Consider the following 22264-nt stretch of genomic DNA (forward strand, 5'->3'; position numbering starts at 1 on the left):
TGTTTAGAATACTTTGGAACCTGGTTTCCAAAAACACCATTTTGGGGCTCCTATAATGATGTTTCTGTGTGGATGCGAGGCCTATTCATGAAACGCCAGGTCCAAAGTTTTGCAGCCCAACAGCAACACGTCCAAAATCTCAATCAGAAGATTCAGATTTTGCTGTAAAATTAAGGAATCTTTGAGACTCTGCTCATTGCTCGACTGGTTCTTTAAATCCATAAATTTCAGTTTCCTTCCAGATTCTCTGTCTTTGAAGGCTTTTAAAATGTCTTCAGCTGCTGGCATAATGACAAAACATTTCATCAGCAAACAGAACTTCAGACTCTGGGGGGATTTGTTGTTTCATGTATGTTGGATATGCATGCATGATTTACAGGCTGATCCAAAAAAAGAAGCCAAATTTATAGGCAGTCTTACAGCAGAAAGTAGAATGTGTACGTGCAGGTTATGTATGAACTTGGCAGCTCAATAAAGCTAATAACAGCTCTCTTAGAAGGTTCCATTCTTTTTCTTCATCTCTCTCCTAATCAGCTCCAACAAAACAAACAAAGAACTCCATTCAGCCACTGATGCTCTGTTTTTCTTCTGCATTACTCACCCTGCAGTGACTAAGTGACTAAATAATGTGTGACATCCCCTTTTTCTGACCCTTCATTTGGCAGACAAGCAGGTAAAAATGTAAACTGGTTCCCCCCCATGGCCATTTTGTCTTTGTCTCCTCAGACCGCAGCTATTGTACAGATACTAAAGGTTTTTATTGATTTACCATGAACCCCTCCTGACTCGAGCCTGATCCCTTAAAGCTCAGCCTTTTCACGAAACCCAGCAAATTTAGTGTCCCACAAGCTCCAAGGTCAATAAGTCTGCAGATTTTAAAAAAAGATGAAGACTGTGAGCTTTTACAGAAGATGTTTTTATTGTTATTAAAGGGCTGTGGAGTTCACTTTAAAACTTCTGCTGTTAAAGAGACAACTCTACGTTGTAAAGATGCACTACTATTTTCCATTTGCTCTGAATTTCTTGGGGATTTTATTATTAGTATTCACTGAAATGGACTCAGATATACTTTATAGGCAGAGCAAAATTATACTAAATATCCAGATACTTGCTTCTTACATAAGGTCAGATTCCAACCAATGATTTCATACAGAGCCAAGCCTGTTCCCCCATTTAGATTCCAATTTCAAATCCTGTGAACACCACATTTCGATTTAAATTGACAATTTCAATGTAACTAAATTTTGAATCGCCATGAAGCTTTCTTTGTCATAAACTGTGGTTGTAGGACGTAGAAATGAAGGTGGTAATCTGGAGGCACAGCCCCGAGACAAACAGGCAGGCTCCGAAAATAGAAACACCTTATTTTAACAAAAGATCAGAACCAAAAAGGACATAATGACTAAATGCACTGGAACTGAAACCTGGTGTGACAGGGAAACAGGAAGGAAATTTACCTAGAACCAAGAAGAGAACTACTTTAACAAAATAAAACAGGAAATGAGGTATAGAGAAAAAAAAACCTAAAACTTGGGAATACAAAACAGGAAACAAGATAAACTTTTAAAGACAAAAAACAAAATTTCTGATAGTAATTTCTGGGTGATTTTGAAATGAAAGCATTTCTTGAAGGAATGCATTTTGCCCTTCACTCTATATGCCAAAGTTACAGAAATGATGTTCCACAATCTGTTAACCACACGACCACAGCAAAGTTTAGCTCAATATCTGTACAGAGGACTGAATTGTAGTCATAGTTTTCTGTTTGATTAGCTGTAGTGGCCATCTTGAATCAGGTTGACGCTAAAGTTTAAGTGTAGATGTACATTCACTGATTACTTGGAGAAATTTAATAAAATCTCTTCAGTGATTGTGAGATAACAAACAAACATTTACATGATTGCCGACCTTTCATGATGGAGATGATGGTGGAATTAAGGTCTTTGTGTGGCATTCAAAAAAACCAAAGCTTTCCATTAAAGATGGTGTGACAGCATCAGCACAAATAATAAACTAATTGGATATTTTTTTTTAATTTCTGAGAGCACATGGAGAAGTGTATGGAAGTAAAAACTGAATCATCCTAAAGTGGTTTAGCCATTTCTGCTTTTTACTGATGAAAACATAAGAAAAAGCACAAAAAAAAAGTATTTCTTGTTTCTTTAGATGAGTCTCTTCAAAGACAATTTGTTGAGAGATAAAAAGAACTGGAACATTCAAAGCCACAATGCATTAATTAATATTTTCTTTATGCTTTATGCAGAGCAGCTTTAACCAATTCAACAGTGCAGCAGCACATTACAGTAAATTAGACAAATATTGAGCATATTTCAGTCACCTGATCATTTTGGAACAAGCTTCATTTCATCGATTATCCTCAGAATTTAACTGGTTGCTTTAAGACGAGTTTTCCCCAGGCACGTCAAGCCATCTGCTGCCGGTCAGACTCATCACGAAGCAGACGTGTTGTTAAAAATGTATTTATCGATTTGAACCTTAAGTCGTGCATGTATCAGTGTCAGGTGTCTGCTCAGATTCCATATGAGCGACGAGATGAGATGACCCCACTTTGGGCACCTCTTCTTCTAAAACCCATCCCACACAGGTCTTTCATACGAAGCCGAGCTCTTATCCCCTTACTGTCCTCCGAGGGCCCGCGTGGCTCTGCTCTCTGGCACCGCGCGCTTTAGCAGATCACTTTATGTGGCAGATCGAGTTACACGGAGCTCCGGAGTGCTCGTGAGTATCCCTTTCACAGCTGTATTGTTGAACGGCTCAGTAAGCTCTGTGTGTTTGAGGGGGCTTTACACAGATTCAGTGGGAAAGCCATGGAAAAGGATTCACTAACACAAACAAATTTTGCAACTGGAAACAGCGAGCGTCTTCCCACGTCCTTACACAGCTGCTGCTGAAGGAGGAAGACGCTCGAAGCCAGAATCTGTCCTCCATCTGAGCACCAGCCTTCCTTTTCTGCTGTATTTTCTTGTTGGGAATCTGACCTGCGGTATTAGTTTTTGCTCTATCTTTAGAGATATCTCATCTCGCTCTGCCACACCCACAGGAACATGAAGTGTATCTGTCTCCTCTCAACACACAACCACAAGCTTCTAATCAAACAGGCCCAGGCACACTCTTACATATGCAGACACACGCTTATTCAGCTAATGTCCGTGGCTGCAGGAGCCTGTGGTTAATAACAGTGTTTGTTCTTTCCTGCAGATGCTGGCTCGGGATCAGGAGATGATGGTAAGATTACTCACCTCCTCTGTTCTAACTCCGCATACGGTGCCTTTTTTAATATTTTTCTATCTGCTCTGCTCCATCATGAAAAACATATTGAGTGAACTTTACTTCACGTAAGTTCAAACTGCTTGGCAAGATCTCATTATGTCACCCTAAAAATGAAATTTGAATTTCATCAAGTTAATCAAACATGGGAATATTTAACAATAAATACTGCTAAATTTTAAACTAGATTTAATATTTTACTGTGGGCATTTAATTAAGGGTCTCAATACATAAATATCAAAACAGCTTTACTGTTCTGCATTTTTCTTTTTATCATTTTTATTGCAGCTTTTGGTTTCATACTCCTCCCTCAGCTTTGGAGAAACCCATACAAAACCAACCTACTTCAAATAAGTACATTAGGAACAGTAAACAATGAGTTTTGGTGGCAGTACAATGAATCGCGTGGAGAAAATTTGCAAAGAGATACTAAAGATTTTCCCATAAATGTCAAATACAAAAACCCAGCCCTCTGGCGCTGGGTGTGGAATATGTTGAACAAACATGAGTTTAATCATTGTTGGTTCTTTTGTCCTCAGATATTTAAATAAATTTAACATTGTCTGGATTACATCAGTGGTTATTTGATTTTTCAAGTTCTGACCCACAAACAGCAGCACAAATTTGTGACGACAACATTCACTGGTTGTGTGGACAAATGTTAATTAACCAAAATGCAAAAAAGGTACAATGACAGCACTCAGACCTAATTAAAGCAATTTTTATCAATTATAGTTTAATGAAAAAAAAATTTAACTATTTACAAACATTTTTATACTTTGTCTTATTTCTAAAAGCCATCTTTAGTTGGGGTCCAGACACCAACCTTGAGAATTAATGGATTACATCACTTTTTTTGCACCTCCTGTCCACATAAACAGTTTTTGGTGGGAAAAACTTAGATATTTTTTTAAAAAGCTGACATTAGTTTGTTTGTTTTTGTGTTTTAGTGCCTCAGTGAGAACTAGAAATATGTTGCTGCCCATTTTGCACATGCCAAATATCACTTTGTGCCCTGGAAACCCAAACAACAATGGAGCTATTTTTACAGTTTTCTTCAGGCTTGTTTTGCTTTATCCTGATCTTGTCACTGTCAAACTTTGATTGTGTCGATCAAAAATGTTATTTTAGATGTTCTCGCCACTTACTGCTGAGTATTTTATTTTCTTAGAACAATTTCAGAGTAGTTGACTTAAGGCCTACTTAAAAATCTATAATCTGCCTTTGCAGCTACCAGTTTTTTTCAGCTCTGTTTTGATTTTATTTGTACTGAGTTTAAAAGTAGAATAAAGTTCAGAAATTCTGTGAGTAAATGTTTATAAACACGTCTGGAAATGATTGCTAATTTAGCTTTATAAGTGACAGATGTGCAAGCAGGCCACAGTTTGCTGACACCGGAGCAACCTTTTGATCGTAATGCAGTCAGTGTCAGTCTGGTGTCTGATTATGCTGCCAAGTGGCCTTTTCCTCTCACCTACACGAGGAGCGGATGCAGCTTCGCAGCTTTAGAATTTGCTCAGCATTATTGCAGCTGTCACACAGTGAAAGTGTTACTCCGTCTCGCCGCCACCGCGCGAACCCGGCGCAGACACAAAGATGGAGGACGTGACATTGCCTACAATTCGTTTCAAAACCTCTATTATTTTCTCTGTCAAACTCACTTGTCACTTGTCTTTGTGTGGGAATGCAGAGGGAAGCAGGGGTGTTTACAAAAGAAAAAAAAAAGTGCAAACAGGTCTCTTGTTACATTATAAAAAACTGGAGTTTCTCTGAAGGTCTTTGCTCACAGTTGCTGATGTGAATGATGAGAGGCTGGGAGAAAAATGAAATGTTTGGTGTAAAGGTGCGTGGAAGGTTCTCAATCACATGCTGGTTTCAAGTTTCATGACAGTAATGTTCCTGCCTTAGAACATGTTCTGAAAGAAAGGAAATCATGGGAAAAAAAAAAACCTATGAATCATCTAAAAGATACAGATAATGGCGTTTAAAAAGGAGTTAAAACAAGCTTTATCTATAGTTACTGTACCATGTGGATTTGTTATTTCTTCATTATGTAATTCAGAAATAAATAGAGGTTGTAACTTTGGGAGTTGCTCCAAAGTAATCTGATTACTGCGGAGTTGTACTACAAAGCAGGATTTCCATCTTAGCTGGCTCCGTTGAGGTGAAAGCCGAAGTTTCCAGCATCACTAACGAGGATCTCTTTTAGCGTGGCTAAATCACCATGGTAACAAGCTTATCAGCTGCTAAGGGGTTTCAGTTAACCGTCAGGAAAGAAGCACAACTTGTTCCCCCTGTTTCTGTTCTTAATGATCCCCCAGACGGAAAACGCAGACGACAACATTTTGTGTTTATGTTGTCGTAGCTCTGCCAGGCGTAACGTTTCTTGATTTGATCGATGAAGTGATTTGCATGAAATGAGGCAAAGTCAGAGCCAAGCAAACCTCTTGACTGTGGGAGTTAAAAAGTTTCAGATCTTTCTGTCTCGACCTAAACAGCAGTGGGAAGTTTATTAGCTTGTTTTGCTTCACAATCTACTGCTGAGCTGTTATCATAATTTTCACCCACAGTAGCTTTAAGTGATGAGGAAATATAAACACTAAGTAATAAAAACACATTAGTACATGGAGGCTTATTTTTATCAATTGTCTCTGGAATAAAACGCTGTTTACACATATATTAGGTGCTAATAATTGCCTGCTAGGTAATATATTTTAATTTCATGGGAATGTTTAATGATTTTCTTTGTGTACAGCTGCTGTTTGAGTTAAATCCATAAAATATATATAACCCCACTGAATAAAAGTTAAACTAAGACATGAAGTCTTATGGCGCTCATTTAAGAATTTATTTACCAGTGTTAACCCAGTGTTTGATCTGAGCCAAAGAGTGAAGCTTTAAATACCTGAACAGGTGATCAGGTTGATGCTCAGAAGCAACGAGCTGCTGCTAATTCACAGACTTCTGATTATCAGCATGTTGGCTTGATTGCAAGTCTGTGCTAATTTACTTTGGGCATTACTGAAATGAGCTGGTTGCACCTGTGCCTCAGGATCTGCTCAGTTTTATAATCTCAAAAGGCAGAAGTGGACAAATTAATTATTTCAGGCTCTAAATTGCTCTGGAAAGTAAAACTAACCCCACTGCCTCTTCAAATATTTAATTAAAAAAAAATGCTTTTGTTATTTTTAAACTATTCTTTTTCGTCCCAAAGACATGGTTACAGCAACTATGTAATATCCCATAAAAAACAGCAAAGTGTCACAAGTAAATAACTTTATCCTCTTTAGCTTTCCTGTTCAAGTTTCACCTTCCTCCTCACATTTTTCTCTGATATTACTACACAAAAACACAAATAGGTCAAACTGACCAAATTTTTTCACATGACATAGAAATCTTTACTAGCAGTTCAGTTTATAGCTTTTTTTCCTCTGTTAAATGCTTAAAAGTAGATTTTTTTGTTTGCATGAACTGCAGCCATATTGGATTACAGGTTTCCCCTCGCAACTGTCCCCGCTGTGCTGACGTACAACATGAAACAACTGGTGATGAGGGTAAATGAGTCCCCGGGGCTCAGAAATTAAGATTATACAAAGATTGTGTGAGGAAGGAAAAGGGTTCAAATTCTGAGCAGATTCTTACATTTCTGATGAACTGAGAAAATCATGAAGACAAATCTGTAGTTGGTTTGTATTTCTCTTCATGTCATCTAAATGAAATAAACCAGTGATTCTTTATTTAATGTGTTGGTTCTGATGTTACTAACAGACCGCTAACATAATGGAAGTTATTAATTCTGCAGCTTGTGTGAAACTTTGCGCTTGATGTTTTCTTCAGATCAGCTTGAGACAGTTTTCTTTGCCTACTACGAGCAGCAGGGCTTTCCTTATGGGTTAACTATCATATTTTTGTCAGGGTTTGGGGGTCTTTGGGTTTTTTATATTGAGTTTTTAAACCCTGGTCATCTCCTTCACTTCACTCCTGTGCTGTCTTGTCTTCCCCGTGTCTCGCCCTTCATGGTCTTGGAATCCTGCTTTGTACGTTTTTGTTATTTAGTTTAGTTGCTGCTTTGTTAGCTTTTGTTTTTCCTTTTCATTATTAAATGAGTTTTCTTGAGTTCCTCCTTGTGTGTCTGCATTTGGGTCCGACCAACTCTCCCACCCCGTGACCGAACGAACAAACAGAGACATGAAGAAGATGAGCAGGTTTTAAAAGCTGAGGATGATTAGAAAGTGGACACAGGTGTCTGATTCTGAACGAGGGACAGGTGTGGGCGGTTGAGGCAGGTACTGAGCAGAGGAAAGGTGAACAATTACAGGAAACAACCAAATAACAGACTTAAAGAACCAATAAACTCAATATAAAAAAACCCTAAAACCCCAAAATCCTGACAATTTTGTCTCATACTGAGACTGCACACAGTGAATACAATCACACACACACTGGAGTCAAGGGTTCTGTGCGTGTGTTTTATTTATTTTTTTTACAGATTACTGATTAAAAAACACAAAGTCCGAACTTAGTATGCAGAGGTCCTAATTTTCTTCCTATTCTTTTCAGATTTTTGATCACATAAATGAGACTGAATAAATTATATGAGCTGCACAAAAATACACTTTGAAAGGTGACTAAGAGAAGATTGTGATCAGATCAAGAAGCTCCAAGAGATTTTTTTTCCATATAATTAACGTTTTTGTGGCTTAGCTGACTAAATAGATTTCTATTTGTATAATTTAGAAAGATTAACATCCTCTTCTTACTTTGACGGTTCCTCAACACTCATTTAGTTCGGTAAATGACTTATTTTGATTCAAAGTAGGCTGAATCTGAATGTGTGTGTTTCTGCAGTTGACAGGAAGTTAAAGTTTGTAATTTTACAAGTTTATTTTGATTATTTAGACTTTAGTGATCCTGGAAAAATATTGTTACTCGACCCAAACGATGATTCATTTGCTCTGAATTAAAATAACTTCTGTTAGGAAATCTCAACTAAAATGAGGGAACAGAGTTTGAATCTGTGCACACGGTTTTAATAAACTGAGGGAATGAATTCTAATGACCTCAATTTTTATTTCTGCTGTGACCCTTGAGGGGCTCCGGAGGTTTTTGCATGAATATTGTGTTTGTATTGTGACTCCTGTGTCAGAATTTGGGGTCCTTATGTTCCTGATTCATGTTTCAGTTTGGGGTTTATTGTTTCTTTTATTTTGTTATTTAGCTGCATTTATGTTTAGTCTGGGCTTTGCTCAGTCTTTGTTTCATGTCATCATTCACTGGTTTACCTGCCTCACCCAGCTCCACCTGCTCGTAATTGTAATCACTCACCTGTGCACACTTCCCCTAATCACCCTCTGCTTTTAAAACCTGCTCATTTCCTCCATTGTTGATTGTGCGCGCTCTCTGGTTGCTCCCATGTCTTGCCTTGTCATTTATGCTACGTTTTGGGTTTGTTATTTTATTTTAAAAGAAATCATTCTATTTACTGGAACAAAGATGAGTCTGTGCCTTTGGTTCGCCGCTCTCTCCTCCCAACCTGACGTCCTGCTGCTCTCCTGCAGTGGATTTGCCTGTGCAGTTTCTTTATTAGCCAGCAAGCACTGAGCTGCGGTCGTATAAAATTGAAAACAAGAAAAAAAAATTCAAAAGAGATAAAAGTGGCAGAGGGACAGCTGATCAAACAGAAATAAAACTGATGTTAGGTCAACCAGAGAAACAAAAACATGAGATGGGGTTCGGGGGCTGTGNAATGGACTGGAGAAGGTTGCAAACCTGATAACAGATTAGAGGAAATGGTCTGGTTCCACAGAGATGGAGGGTGAGAGGCAGGAATGAAACATGCATTTTCTGAAAGGAGGCTTACAATAAACGCAGAGTGTGCTCACTCATGGAATATACAAACTGACTCCAGCATCATGCTGCATTTGTAATGCTATGCATGCTGCATCGAACGGAGTGCTCTTGTGTATAGGATTTCTGTTCCCGGGGCTGTTTTTTAAGCTTTCACTTCCTAAAAGCTGACTTAAAGCTGTAAAGAAGCAAAACCATGTGCAGACTTTCTCCTCTGTTATCACTGGAAAAAAATCTGCCAGCAAGAATAGAGAATGCTGGAAAAACTGGAAAAATGTTAATTACTTTTAAATAGCTGCAGTTATCCAATAGACATCTTTTTTTTTTTTAATAAACAGATTAAAGTAAAGATCTAGTCTTTCTTTAAGAAATGCATATCGTCACTCGTCACCTTTCAGGGCAAATTTAAAAAAAAAATTGGTCAAAATTTGACCAATTATTGAGATTTTGTGTAATATTTTACTGATCAGACTGTGTTAGGAATAACATTGAGCTTCCACCACACCAAATTGTATCTCAATATCTGTAAAACTGGGTGAAATAAAGCAGTTTTGTGATTGCTAAAGTGAATAAGCTGAGGCAGCCATTTTGAATTAAGTCGATTATAAAGGTTAATCAGTTACCAAATCCATTAAACCCTGTGGTTCATGAGATATTTTGCTAACAGACAGACAAAGACATTATCACCTGCCTGTCATGGTGGCAGGCGATAACAGTTTGTTCCAATTGAATGGATGTAACACGCCATTTAATTTTTATTCATACTTTAACAGTTTATTCTACAATTCGAAGCGAAACTTCTCAAACCATAGCGAAACTTCTCAAACCTTCAAAAACTATCTGTAATGTTTTAAAAACTTTCAACTTCTTGCAAAGTCATTCATATCCCTCTTCTGTCCCGATAACGTGCAACATGAGTTCCATCTGATAAACCAAAGGCGCTCAGTCATTCCGACATTGTTCCCATTAATTTTAATGTTCCTTACGGCTTCATTCCGACATGCCTGTGAAAGTGACGGAGGGCGCCGCCGTGCGTGCTCCATGTTTGGCATTCATGTGAGTCCGGACAATAAATCAAGTCGGGAATAACACCAGAGTCCTCAGTGAGTCATAGTTTCCTCACAACGGTTGGTTCTGTCACCAGAACGGTTTCTGGAGGTCTGTGCTGAGCTGTGGTTGGAAGCAGCTACAGATATCAATGTTTATGTTTACTCAATCATAACCCACATGAGTTTTATTTAATCCCACATATGTTTACTCAATCATAACCCACTCGAGTTTCCTCATGTGGGTTTATTGGTGGTATTTTAAGATCAATGAAACAATTTTTTTGCTGTCCAACTTTACTCATGGACTGTTTGTTTAGGATTTCTTTGTTGAGATCCTTCTGGTAAAAGGAGTTAAAATACTAAAGGATCAGAAAGTACACAAACTCAAGAAACAGCTTAATGAACTACCCAAAATGCTTTAAATTATTTAAAGGACTAGCATTCCTTGAAGGAATGCATATCACCTGCCGCCTCTCCAGATTTTAAACTAAAATTGTCTTCTGATGAGAAAAGATGGGAAATATAGCCAGTTTTGTCCAACCTTGAAAATATGGACTCTTGTGTAATATATAAGATGTGATAGTGCTCAGATAATAACCTAATTTATCTCAATATCTGTAAAACTGACTTCGTTTTAGGCATTTTTGTCTTGGCTAAGGTGACTCCAAATGTTAAGTTTTTAGATGTACAGCCAGTGATTTCTTTCTGGCAGTTTCACTAAAATCTGTCCAGCAGTTCATGAGATATTTTGTTAATACTACAGAAAAATGAACACAGTGACAAACAGCAGCTTATTCTGAAATGAGCTCAAAACAGGCAGAACTGATCAGGTGAAATCTCAAGCCTAATAGGTCCTCTTTAAATAACTGGGCATTCACATAATCATGAGGCATATTTCCACATTTTTAGCAGTTTTGATTCTTTGGTTTACTATTTGGAGCAAACACATTTAGTTGACTTTCTTTACCAAAGTTTGCTGCTGTTTATTTTGCAATGATTCAACTTTTTGTTTTCTTTTGAGTTATCAGTTCCTGTAGAAATGCTGCTGGAATTGTCCTGCCAATTATTTGAGTCCCAGCTGCATCAGATCAGCTTGGAGATCAGATTAACCGGGTTGTACCATGTTTGGCAGGAGAGGGAGAAGTTCAAATGTTGTAGTTTGTTCAGATTTCTTCTGCTTTTTTGATATTGTAAATAGTTTTCCACAGGTTACTATTTAGCCCTACTTTAACCAGTTTTGTTTGGTTTTAATTTAGCTTATTTAAATTTTATTTAACCCCCTCTTGTGTCAAAATGGCCTGATCAACCACGATATAAGTCTCCCTTTTGTCTCAGCCAGTTAGTGTTGTAGTTTCCAATGTTGGTAGTTAAAGTTTTTGTTTTGGTGACCTTTTTTATGGGCTTAAAGTGGAAAGGTACTTTGATTTTTTTGTAAATAAATTAGAGGTTTTTCTAATTTTCTGTGTCCCTCTCTTGTTAGTTTATGTGCTTCCCTCATACTTGCATCCAAAAGAAAAACAGGACAATGGTGTGAATGTTGAACTACTAAGAAAAGCTTTTGATGACACATGGAACAGGATCAAAATATTAAAAGAAACACACTTAGTTACAAACTACACTGTTGTTTTGTTAAAAAAGGTGAAACACATCCCCATAAAAGTTCATTATACATGCTTACCTCTAGGTATTTAAAAGTAGATGCCCGAGAATTATCCTTTTCCTCCAACTGCCAGATAAATCTGACGAATCGATCATTCAGGCGGAAAAGGAGGACAATTAGGAAAAATAGCTCAGGGGCAGAGTATATTTTTGCTGCAGAGGAGTGAAAGTGGGAACTCGAGGGCAAGGGCACGAGGAGGAGAAACACAAACACTCCCTATAAAGATAGAATCAAAGGAGAGGTCAGAATAGATGGAGAGATACAGTAGAAGAGATGGAGGAGAAGAAGGGGAAGGGAGGGGGTCTAGCTGGTGGTGTTTTATGAGCAGGGAAGAAGGTTAAAGCAAGTGGTTGTAAAAAATGGCTTGGACTTGTAGGGAGGAAGGCCGCAGTGGAGACCCATCGTGGTGAAAATCAAATTTGTTTTAATGGTCAGTGATAAATCTGAACACGTAAGGCCTGAGCAAGCCAGGAAGTTGCCAGTTTCACTGGCTGTAGGCAGAATGTGTGAATAAATGTGCGTAGTGTGAAGTGCACGCATGGGTGCATTCATCCTTGTGAGAGTGAGTGTGCTTGCCTTTTTTTTTTTTTTTCTTTTTATCTGATAAGTGAGAACACAAGTCAACTGTGCAGGGAGAGAGGGCCTTTGGACACGAGTCCAGTCACATGGCCCCTTCAGTCCGAATTAGACATTTGTCCAAATCAAATTGTACAGTGAGCAAATTGAATTGCTCTCACATGATGTTGCAGAGAGAAAAGAACAACAAAAGCTTAAACCTAAAAGGTTTCTGAATGTTTCACTAATTCTTATGTGAAAAAAAAAAACATTATTTCTCACAAGCTGTAGTGTTAGAAAGCAAAAATGCTGAAAAAGTTTTTTTTTTTTTTTTTAAAGCAATGGATGACAGCCAGGATTGAGCCAGCATGAGATTCTGACAAAATAAAACAGCGTCACTGTGTGACAGTATTAAAGAAAAAAACTAAATATATTTCACTAAATAAGTCTATTTCAAAATGTAATTACTACTATTATTACTGCTAACATTAATGTTTTGCTATTTAGGTTCACCTGTTAGCCGAATCCAGGGCCTTTCCTCAAACAGCCGACCTAATCTTTTGTTAACAAGGTGTAATATTCTGGAGGTTTCCTCTCCTTTAACCATCGTACAAAACTGACCGCCAACCTGAGGGAACAGGGATATGATACTGAAAGGTTATTTTACTTTCCTAAGAATTCATTAAAAACCAGAAACCGGTCCATCCGTAATGTCAGCTTCCGTCCACTTTAATACTGGATGGATTACAGGTACAAAAAACTCCTGTTCACCTGTTGAGGGGAGCGACAAAATAAAAAATTGGAACTACCCTGCAGAGTTTATTGTCCTACAGACGCAGGCCTAATGCCAAAAACTGTAAACTCAAATTGACCAAAACCTTCAATGCGTCTTTATAGGGAGAACTTTAAAAATGTTAGTTTCCAAACCAGTTAACTTCACATATTGACAAATGTACTTCAGTTCTTTATTTTCTCTGTGGTTTCCTTTTATTCAGTATTAAACAAACTTTTTCAAAATGTTTCCAGTAGACCTAATTCCATCTGAGCCCAAAAAAACCAGCTACGACTGTGGTGATGAGTCAGCAGAACTCTGCTGCCTCCAGTTTTAAAGTCCAGAGATTTAAACCGTCATGCTCTGTAAGCTGCAGGCACCAGAGTGACCCAATCTGAACACAGGTTCGAGGCCAACGCTTATCTAAATGAAGTGTTTTGTCAAGGTCGGAACAGTGTCCCTAACTTCAGAGTCATTTCTCTGACCAAATGGGGAAAATATGACCCCATTATGAATCCTCAGTGGGAAGAATCTGCAGCCTGCAGTTTAATTAATAGTGTTTACTCTCAGACTTTTCCACTAACTGCCTTTGTTCGTTATTGCCCACTGCAAAAGGTGGAGCGATAATGTGTGTGTGTTTGTCTGTACTGTTAGCAAAATAACATGTGAATAAGATGGATTTTAGTAAAAAAAATTCAAAAAGTAATAACTGGCTTAACATTTACAATTAACTGTTTGAGCCAACCAAAGTCAAGATGGTCACCACAGCAAAGCAACCTTAGCAAACACAAAAATATCCACAACTCGGCCAAATCTACAAATGTTGAGCTAAAATTTGACATGGTAGTAGCTTAGACCAGTGGTCTCCAATCCTGGTCCTGAAGTTCTGCCATCCTGCATGTTTTCCTTGTTTCTCTGCTCCAACACCTGATTCATGGTTAAATCACCTCTTCATGTTCTGCAGAAGCCTGTTAATCACCCATTGATTCATATCAGGTGTGTTGGATCAGAGAAACAAGTAAAACCTGCAGGATAGTGGCACTGAGAACCAGGGTTGGAGACTACAGGCTTAGACTGATCCCCAACTTATATCCTGATCACTGACTAACGTCATCTGTTTATTAAAATATTTCCTGAACCGTAGAATGGATTTTAATAAAACCTCCAGACAGTAATGAATGTGTACACATTTACAATAGATTAACTTTTGGAGTCCACCCAGTTTAAGATGGCTACCACAGCTAATCAAACTTGGTCAACACCAAAGTGGCTATACCTCCAGTGAATTTAATAGAAATTGAGCTAAAAATTTGACAGTTGTTAACAACATACACTCTAAGCAATAACAGATCATGCAAGATATCACATTAGATTGTGCATATGTTTTTTTTTTCCAAGGCTTGACCACAATACTGTAGCTATAACTCCATCCTTTCTCATCATAAGATGATCTTAGTCTGCCGCTCACACCTGCTGTCTATCTGTAATCACCCAGCTGCATTCAGTTTGCAATCACTCTGCCAAGTACTTATTTTCTTCTCTTCATTGCCAGATTTTTATTGTTGTTAAATTCAGATCCATGTTGTGGTTTATGATCAGTCCCAGTTATGCTTTGTTGCCACCTGCTTGTTTGGTTTTAATTTTTTAGATTTTTATCTGCCAGCCAGCCTGCTGCCTACACTTTTGTGTCCACCTCACATAATGGGAAAAACAATTTCCACTGATGTCTGAAGGCTAAAATCTGAATAAAGTTGGGGCTTAAAATGAAAATATTGAGAACACAGGCATAGTTGTAGAAGCTGAAAACACTTTTATCCATCGGTACAAATATAAATTTGAAAAAAATATAATTGGCAAACATTGTCTTACTTTTAAATTAAAAATTAAGGAAATGTACATTTTTGAAACATTGAGTTTTTGAATCATACTTTTGGCAACTGCACAGTGGGTTGAAAATGTTTTTAGACTACAAATCAGCTTTGAGGTTTTGCCTTCTCTCTGGAATTTTGCATAATTTACAAACTTCAGTTTTGCAACTTGAACATTTTTAGTTTCTGCAGTGTATTAAATTGAGTAACAACAAAAGCTGCAGGAGCTAAATGTGGTCTGGAGATATGTATGACTAAGCGATGAATGTTAATATTCATGATAGGATATTTTGATCTTAGATTGGTATTTCTAGATTCAGTTTCACATGTGTCATGTCTCTGGTCTTTTTACAATATCCATTTTTTGTGGTTCTTGTTGACTAATGAAAAGATGAACGTTGTACCGAGCCTAATTGAAATACAATAGCCTGACTGGGGTAATTAATCCAATGATCAGACCTACAACACTATGGATTTGCCAGCACTTCATTAGTTTGAATTAAGGCTGAGGCTCCACTATGGTGCAATTATGAATTCAATATCAATCGATCTTCCTCAGTTGGTATGCAGCAATGCACAAAAATAGCCTTATGAGGTAGCACAAAACGCTTTGTTTTATTGGGTTTCCGAATTTTGTGGAGCAACAAATCCAATCTGAATGTTTGCAAAGATTCTTAAAGTGCAAACTGCTCACTAGGTTGATAAAAATGTACCCTAAAATGGTTTGGACACTTTAAAAAGGGGTTGGGAAGTTATAAACAGTGTCTTACCTGTTGTAGATGGCTCCTTGAAACACAGATTTTGGAGTTTCATTCTGACCGGACTGACAAGCTAATGGCTAGCTTGAACACAAACAAGACCAAAGTGGGTTGCTGCCATCTCTGAACAACTCCAGTCTGAAAAATCTGTCCAAATTTTGTGCAAACACTTGGACAGCAATACAATCAAAGTTGACCATTTGCAAAGTACATTTACCCCTTTAAAACCCTACAGCAGTTCATTCAAACACTGTTATTTAAACTTTTACATCAGTCAGTTTTGCATTAAATGGTTATTCCAGCACAACTTTTGTAATGTTCCTGTAGGGAATGGTCCAGGGTACACAAGAAGTGCTAAAGTTAGCTGCTGCTGCAACTATATGCTTAAAGAAAACTATGGGATTACCTGTTTTAAAAAAGACAGTTGGGGAAGCTTGAACTAAACCGTGCATGTCATGTCATTTTTAATGCAAGAAAAGGGAACTACTTATTTCAATTAAAACAACAAGGCAATGTTACTTAAACATCTACTTGGCTACTTAGTAATAAATGGTAAATGGACTGTACTTGTATAGTGCCTTTCTAGCCAACCAGGCTACTTGCATCTCTTTAAAACACAATCTGCCCTCATTTACCCATCAACACACATTCATACAGCTCTCTACTACATCTCTACAAAGGTAATCTGAATAAATCATTCTGCAGAGTCTAATCAGTGCTTTAAACCCCATTCATACACCAATGGGGCACACATTGGAGGCAGTGAGGGGTCAGTGTTTGCCCAGGGACACTTCAACAGGTGACTGCTGCCAGGAATCGAACCTCCAGCTGTCTCGTTGGAGACAGATCCACATCTGTATTTAAATCTTAACGTATTTTACTATAATGCCATAAATTAAATGAGTAAAGAGAAATCTATGCAAATAACTGTGTAATACTAAATTGATATATGTATAAAGATAAATTTCAGGGATTGCAGTTGATTTATGATGGCAGCAAACATATTTTAGCTTATCCACATTTGGACTGGCTTTTAGCTCATCAGTCTAGTCAGAATTAAACTCCATTTCTCCAAATTGAGGTAATTCAGTGAGCTATCTACAACAGGTGAGAACCTTTCTACAGAACCTCACTTCAAAATGTCTGAAACATCTCTTAGGGAATAAAAACTCTTCTCTTCTAATATGTTTTAATCATAGAATAAAATAGAATAGAATAGAAGCTGAATGCTGAAATGGCATGCTGACCTTTGGTTCCCCTGCTGATTGTTCCATCCAACAGCCTCCAAAGTGGCGAGCTGCTGCCCCAGTCACACTGCTATTGCTATGGTAACCAAGTTAGAGGTTTAGGGAAGTGAGTAATCTAATCTTCCCACTTTGTGCCATAGTGATAAGGCCCGCCACCACTAGCCCACCTGTGTGTGTGTGTGTGTGTGTGTGTGTGTGTGTCCTATTCAGTTATTCTATGCTGCAAATCTAACAGGCACAGAAAACCTATCGAGCCAATATGTTCCACCTTAATAGGCAGGTGAAAGCCGAAGGGCAGATAGGCTTCCAGCCTCGTTAAAAAGTCAGAACCTAACTGAAGTTGACATTTTGCACCAATATCCAAAGGAACACTTTGCTTATTGCAGAAGTACGGTAAACATCTTGGACTACAAACGGAACAATAGGATTTTTTGGGGAGGTTAGCATTTTCATATAAAGTATTGTTCACCTACACATCAGTTTAGGTGGAGTGCATTTTTGTATTTCTTGAAAAATGTGTGAACATGAGTCAAAATGTTGAAGGAAATAAGAATATGCTTTGACGTTTGAAATTCAGAATACAATTACTTGACAAATGTTTGGTGATAAACTTAAATCTAAATATTACGATGAATAATGCTTTGATCATAACATGACATGTACCAGTTGTTTGTGTCTTTTTACTGCGAGCCCACTCCAGAACCAGATGGATGTCAAGGTGTCCCATTGTCATCTTACATTAAAACCAGTAACTTTATCTGAGTCACAGCTTGTATGACTGTATTTATAACCTTGAAGGTAGCTGTAAAGTTTGATGGCGTTTTACATAATTAAGTTTACTCACTTAATTACGTCTGACTCTTATTCATCTAAAAAAAAATGTTTTATCACCTTTAAAAAAATTAATCACATTCGGAATATGTAATTATTTCTAAGTCATCGCACAATGCAGTGTTAGCACTGAGACAGCAGGGCATATCATCGAGACAGACCTTTTAATCCTTCTATTCGGGATCTTTGGATAAAAATTATGCATCTCCTCCATCATCTGGTTTCCTCCAGCAGTCTACGACGGTACATGAGGGTTAGCAACTTCAAATTAGCCAAAGGTGCAATTATTATCTGTCAAAATGAACCAAACATGAACCTCTCTAATGCCTGGGCTAAAAAATGCACTAGTCTGCTTTCTGTTTCCATGACTACAACTGTTTTCTAACATTAAATCACAAACACAGTAAGACTGAAATTACAAAATGATGTAAAGTGTCAAATTGCAAATTTCACCCTGTGCTGTAATACACAAATCTTTAGCTGATTGATGATTCTCGATGTAATAACAGACGTAGATTGACTGCATGCAGACTTCCCTTTGCAATATAATTATCCATTATTTACTGTGGTCATGGTTGCTAAAATTGCTAAAGCAGATGCTGTGTAAAGCGGAGAGCGTGAAGATTGGGGGTTGTTTTAATGAGGTATTTTTAAAAAACGATTCTGTTGCCTGAAATGTGTAATTTAAAAAGTGATGTGCAAAGAGTAAGAGCTCACGTTCCACCAATATTAAGCCATTACCGCTGAGAAGATTGTTTTAATATGGTCAGACTCACAACCCCAATTCTAAAAGAAAAATCAGAATGTTGTATAAATCGTTAAAGAAAAGAAACTGAATGCAATGATTTGCAGATTTCATAAACTAGTATTTTATTCACAATAGAATATTGTAAACATATCAAATGCTGAAACTAAAATTAAAAAAAAAAGGTAACTTTGAATTTTTTGACCAGAACAAATCTCAAAAAAGTTGGGACAGGGCCATATTTACCACTATTTAAACTGTCTGTAAACATCTATTACCTGAGGAGATCAGTTGCTGGGGTTTTAGAGGAGAATGTTGTCCCATTCAGGTCTGAAGTAGGAGTCTAGATGTTCAACAGGCCTGGGACATCTTTGTATGGGAGCAGATGTTGTTCTGAAACCTTTAGATACTTTCTGCATTGATGGAGCTTTTCCAGATGTGCAAGCTGCCCATGCCAGATGCACTAATGCACCCCCATACCATCAGAGAGGCAGGCTGACCTCAGAACAGTTCTCCTCTTTGGTCCAGAGGAGACACATCTGTTCACATCTGGCTTCTTCTTTGCCTGATAGAGCTTTAAGCGGCATTTGAGGACAGCACGGTGAACTGTGTTTACATACAGTGTTCCTGAGCAGAACAGAACCAGAACCTGGTCACCAACATCCAGCATTGACCTTTGACCTCAGAGATTTCCTTCTGATTCTTTGACTGTTTTGATAATATTATGAACTGTAGATGATGGGATATTTAAAATCCTCCAAATTTTCTGTGAAGGAACATTTTTCTGAACTTGTTCCACTACCTTTTTAGACAGTTTTTTGCAGACTGATAAACCTCTGCCTATCTTTACTCCTGAGAGCTTCAGCCTCTAAAATGTTCTTTTTGAACTCAGTCCTCTTATTGACCTTTTCCCAATTAACCTAATTTGTTGCAAAACACTCTTCCAGCAATTTCTAATTCATACCACTTTTAGAGCCTTTTGTTGCCCCTGGATCAACTTTTCTTAAGTGCATTGCTGCCATAAAATTAAAAACTGTTGTTTTATTTTATGGAAAAATTTCTTTTTAGTTTAAGCATATAACATGCGAATTGGGATCGAAATATTTTTTCCCACACAAGAAGTGGCATTTATCCCGGAGTGAAACACATGCAAAAATTGGGGATTTGACTTTTGTGCAATGTTCGTCCGGATCAAACCTTTGTTAAAACACGAAGCATACGTTCAGGCAGAGCACATAAGAAAGGCTTATCGGGCCAATCCTTTCTTTTGGCATGGGGATAACTGTGTAATCTAGACCTAGAGGGATGGGATCTGCAAATGAGATGGAAGCAAAGTTGTTAGAGCCCTTCATCCACACAGGTTCAGTCTCACCTCCTCGCTTTCCCTTTCCATCTCTCACCTCTGTTTCGTTGCTTTTCCTTTATCTCTCCATGGGAACGTATCCAATCATACCACTCTGAAATTATTATTGCGATTTCCTCCGCTGGTGTGGGTGTTTGTATGCAGTCGGGCCTCTGAATGATATAAATTAGAAATGGGTGGCGGCGAGGTTCAGACTGTGTGCGGAGCAAGAAGGCGATGGTAAGAGGCGAGTGGCAGCCTGAGGAGTGGGGGTGTCTGGGCTTTCAGTGTAAGTGGGAGAAAAGCGGGACGACGAGAGCTGCTGGGTCACCTCTGGGGCCAGCCCTCGCTCTCACCAGCACCGAGAGATTTTATTGTCATATCTTTCTGTTGTCATCCTGAAAATAATGAAACGGGGCCGAGGGGAAGAGAGGAGGAGTGTCGGGGGGAGGAAGAGGGAAAAATTGCAGCAAATCAAGGTTGATATTGGGTGAGAGATGGGAGGACAGGAATTTTTTGGTATGATAGTAGGATTTGACAAGAATTAGGAGGGGTAAGAGAGAAATCAGGTGAGCGCTTTAAGAGGGAAGTGTGTGTGTGTGGATGAACGTGAACCAACAGTCAGGAGCTGTGGTATCTAATTTGAAGGAAACGTGATGTGAAAGTGCTGCTGCAGAATTTCATATCAAAACACACAACAGATAATAAGACAAATGACACATTGGATTTTCATCTGCAGCTGAAACTATGCTAGCTCGGTGCCATAACCACCTGCTGTACAGCCTTACACTGTAACCATCAGCACTGTAAAGCCTGAACTCAAGGAAACAGATATGATACACCAGATAAATGAGAGCTTACGATCCATCATGCTGCAGGAGTGGAGCCATCGATCCACTCTTTTGGCCCTTGCCCTGAGAAGTAGAGGTCAGGCTTCTTATAGTGTTGATTTTTAAAAAATGCATTTTTGTTTACAGATTCAAAATACCGTTAGGTTTAACACAGTTACCACTATTATCAGGGTTCCTTCATCCAGATTTATTAGAACTAGAGATAGGGCTGAAAGCTGGAAGTTGAAGCCTCAAAGGAGAAGTGACTGGCCCTAGTACAATTTTTAAGCTCCGCCCCTCTGTGTAAACAAATAAGGGCATTTTCCTGAATAAAAGATTAAAAACAAAAACACTTCAGGTGTTATTTTTTGTTGATTCAGCTCTTACCTTGCTGCTTTAAGCTCAAGTTTAGTTTAAATTAGTTATTTGAGGCTTAAAGAAAAGTCTCATGTTACACTACAATTGAAGTGTCTCAAAAATGGATAAAACATCTAAAACTCTGTTTGGAAAAATGAAATTTCATTCTATCAAAAACATCACTGATTTTGTCACTTTCTCACGGATTTTTCTGTGGCTTAATTTCCCTCGTTTCTTTTCTCTAAACAGCTGAGGTTCATTTTTGAATTTTCTCCTTACCTTGAATAACTTTCCTCAGACTGCAGTTTTGGTTGACTCTTTCTGTAATCACACCAACTGTCACTTTCTTTGTCAACAGCGAGCTAGCAGAGCTCATTAGATGGTGTGCAAGTGGCTGAATGATGCTAGCAAAGCTGTTTCAGCGACTGCTTCGCAGAAATGCGTTTGTCCCCAATTCCAGGTGTGAGGAGAAAGGAGGACTAAATAAAAAGACAGGTCAAATAATAAAAAAATGGAAAAGAAAGGGGGAAAGAAAGCGTGGTCTCAGTACCTGTTTCTCTTGTGCTCCACTGCAGCAGGAAGAACATTTTCTCATTATCTCGACTAGAACTGCAGCTGTAATTATTCTGCTGATGCTCAGTAAAGCAGTAAACCAGAACAGGTTGTTTCATATAGATTTTAGATTCACAGCTAAGGTTTAATATCTGTTGGACATTGTGGAGGTTTTTTAGTTTGTCCTTTCTAATTTTATCTTATTTAAACTTGGCATTTATCTATAATAGTAAAGCAGATAAGTGTTACGCAGTAGTTCACCTGCAGGGATCAATAAAGTTTTCCTGATCCTGATTTTGAAATTTCATCAACTTCTGACTAAACTGAAAAATAAATTTAACTTTTGTTGTCAGTGATTTAAACAAGTGATTAGATAGAAATGGTGCAAATCTCTTTTCTGGCATATAAAAACATTTCTTCATTTAGGAATGCAAGGGGCCGGAGTCTATCCTGTGTGTCCAAATCTGTTGTTCAAAAGAGAAGCTGTATTATCCAGTTTACATGACCTGCCTTGTTGTATTTTGGGAGCCAGACAACCATATGCAAGATGGTCGCCACAGCCA

The 22264-nt window shown here is 38.1% G+C and overlaps 1 protein-coding gene across 1 annotated transcript in view; it reads left to right on the plus strand.

Moving 5' to 3' along the window:
• Window positions 1-22264, plus strand: part of tmeff2a (transmembrane protein with EGF-like and two follistatin-like domains 2a) — a 131090-nt gene that overhangs the window by 54270 nt on the left and 54556 nt on the right. Inside the window, exon 4 of the mRNA XM_017430399.3 lies at window positions 3220-3246. Within this exon, the coding sequence (XP_017285888.1) occupies window positions 3220-3246 (27 nt within the window). The remainder of the gene's footprint in view (window positions 1-3219; window positions 3247-22264) is intronic.

The sequence above is a fragment of the Kryptolebias marmoratus genome, linkage group LG6 (assembly GCF_001649575.2).
Source record: "Kryptolebias marmoratus isolate JLee-2015 linkage group LG6, ASM164957v2, whole genome shotgun sequence".
NCBI classification, from domain to species: Eukaryota; Metazoa; Chordata; class Actinopteri; order Cyprinodontiformes; family Rivulidae; genus Kryptolebias; species Kryptolebias marmoratus.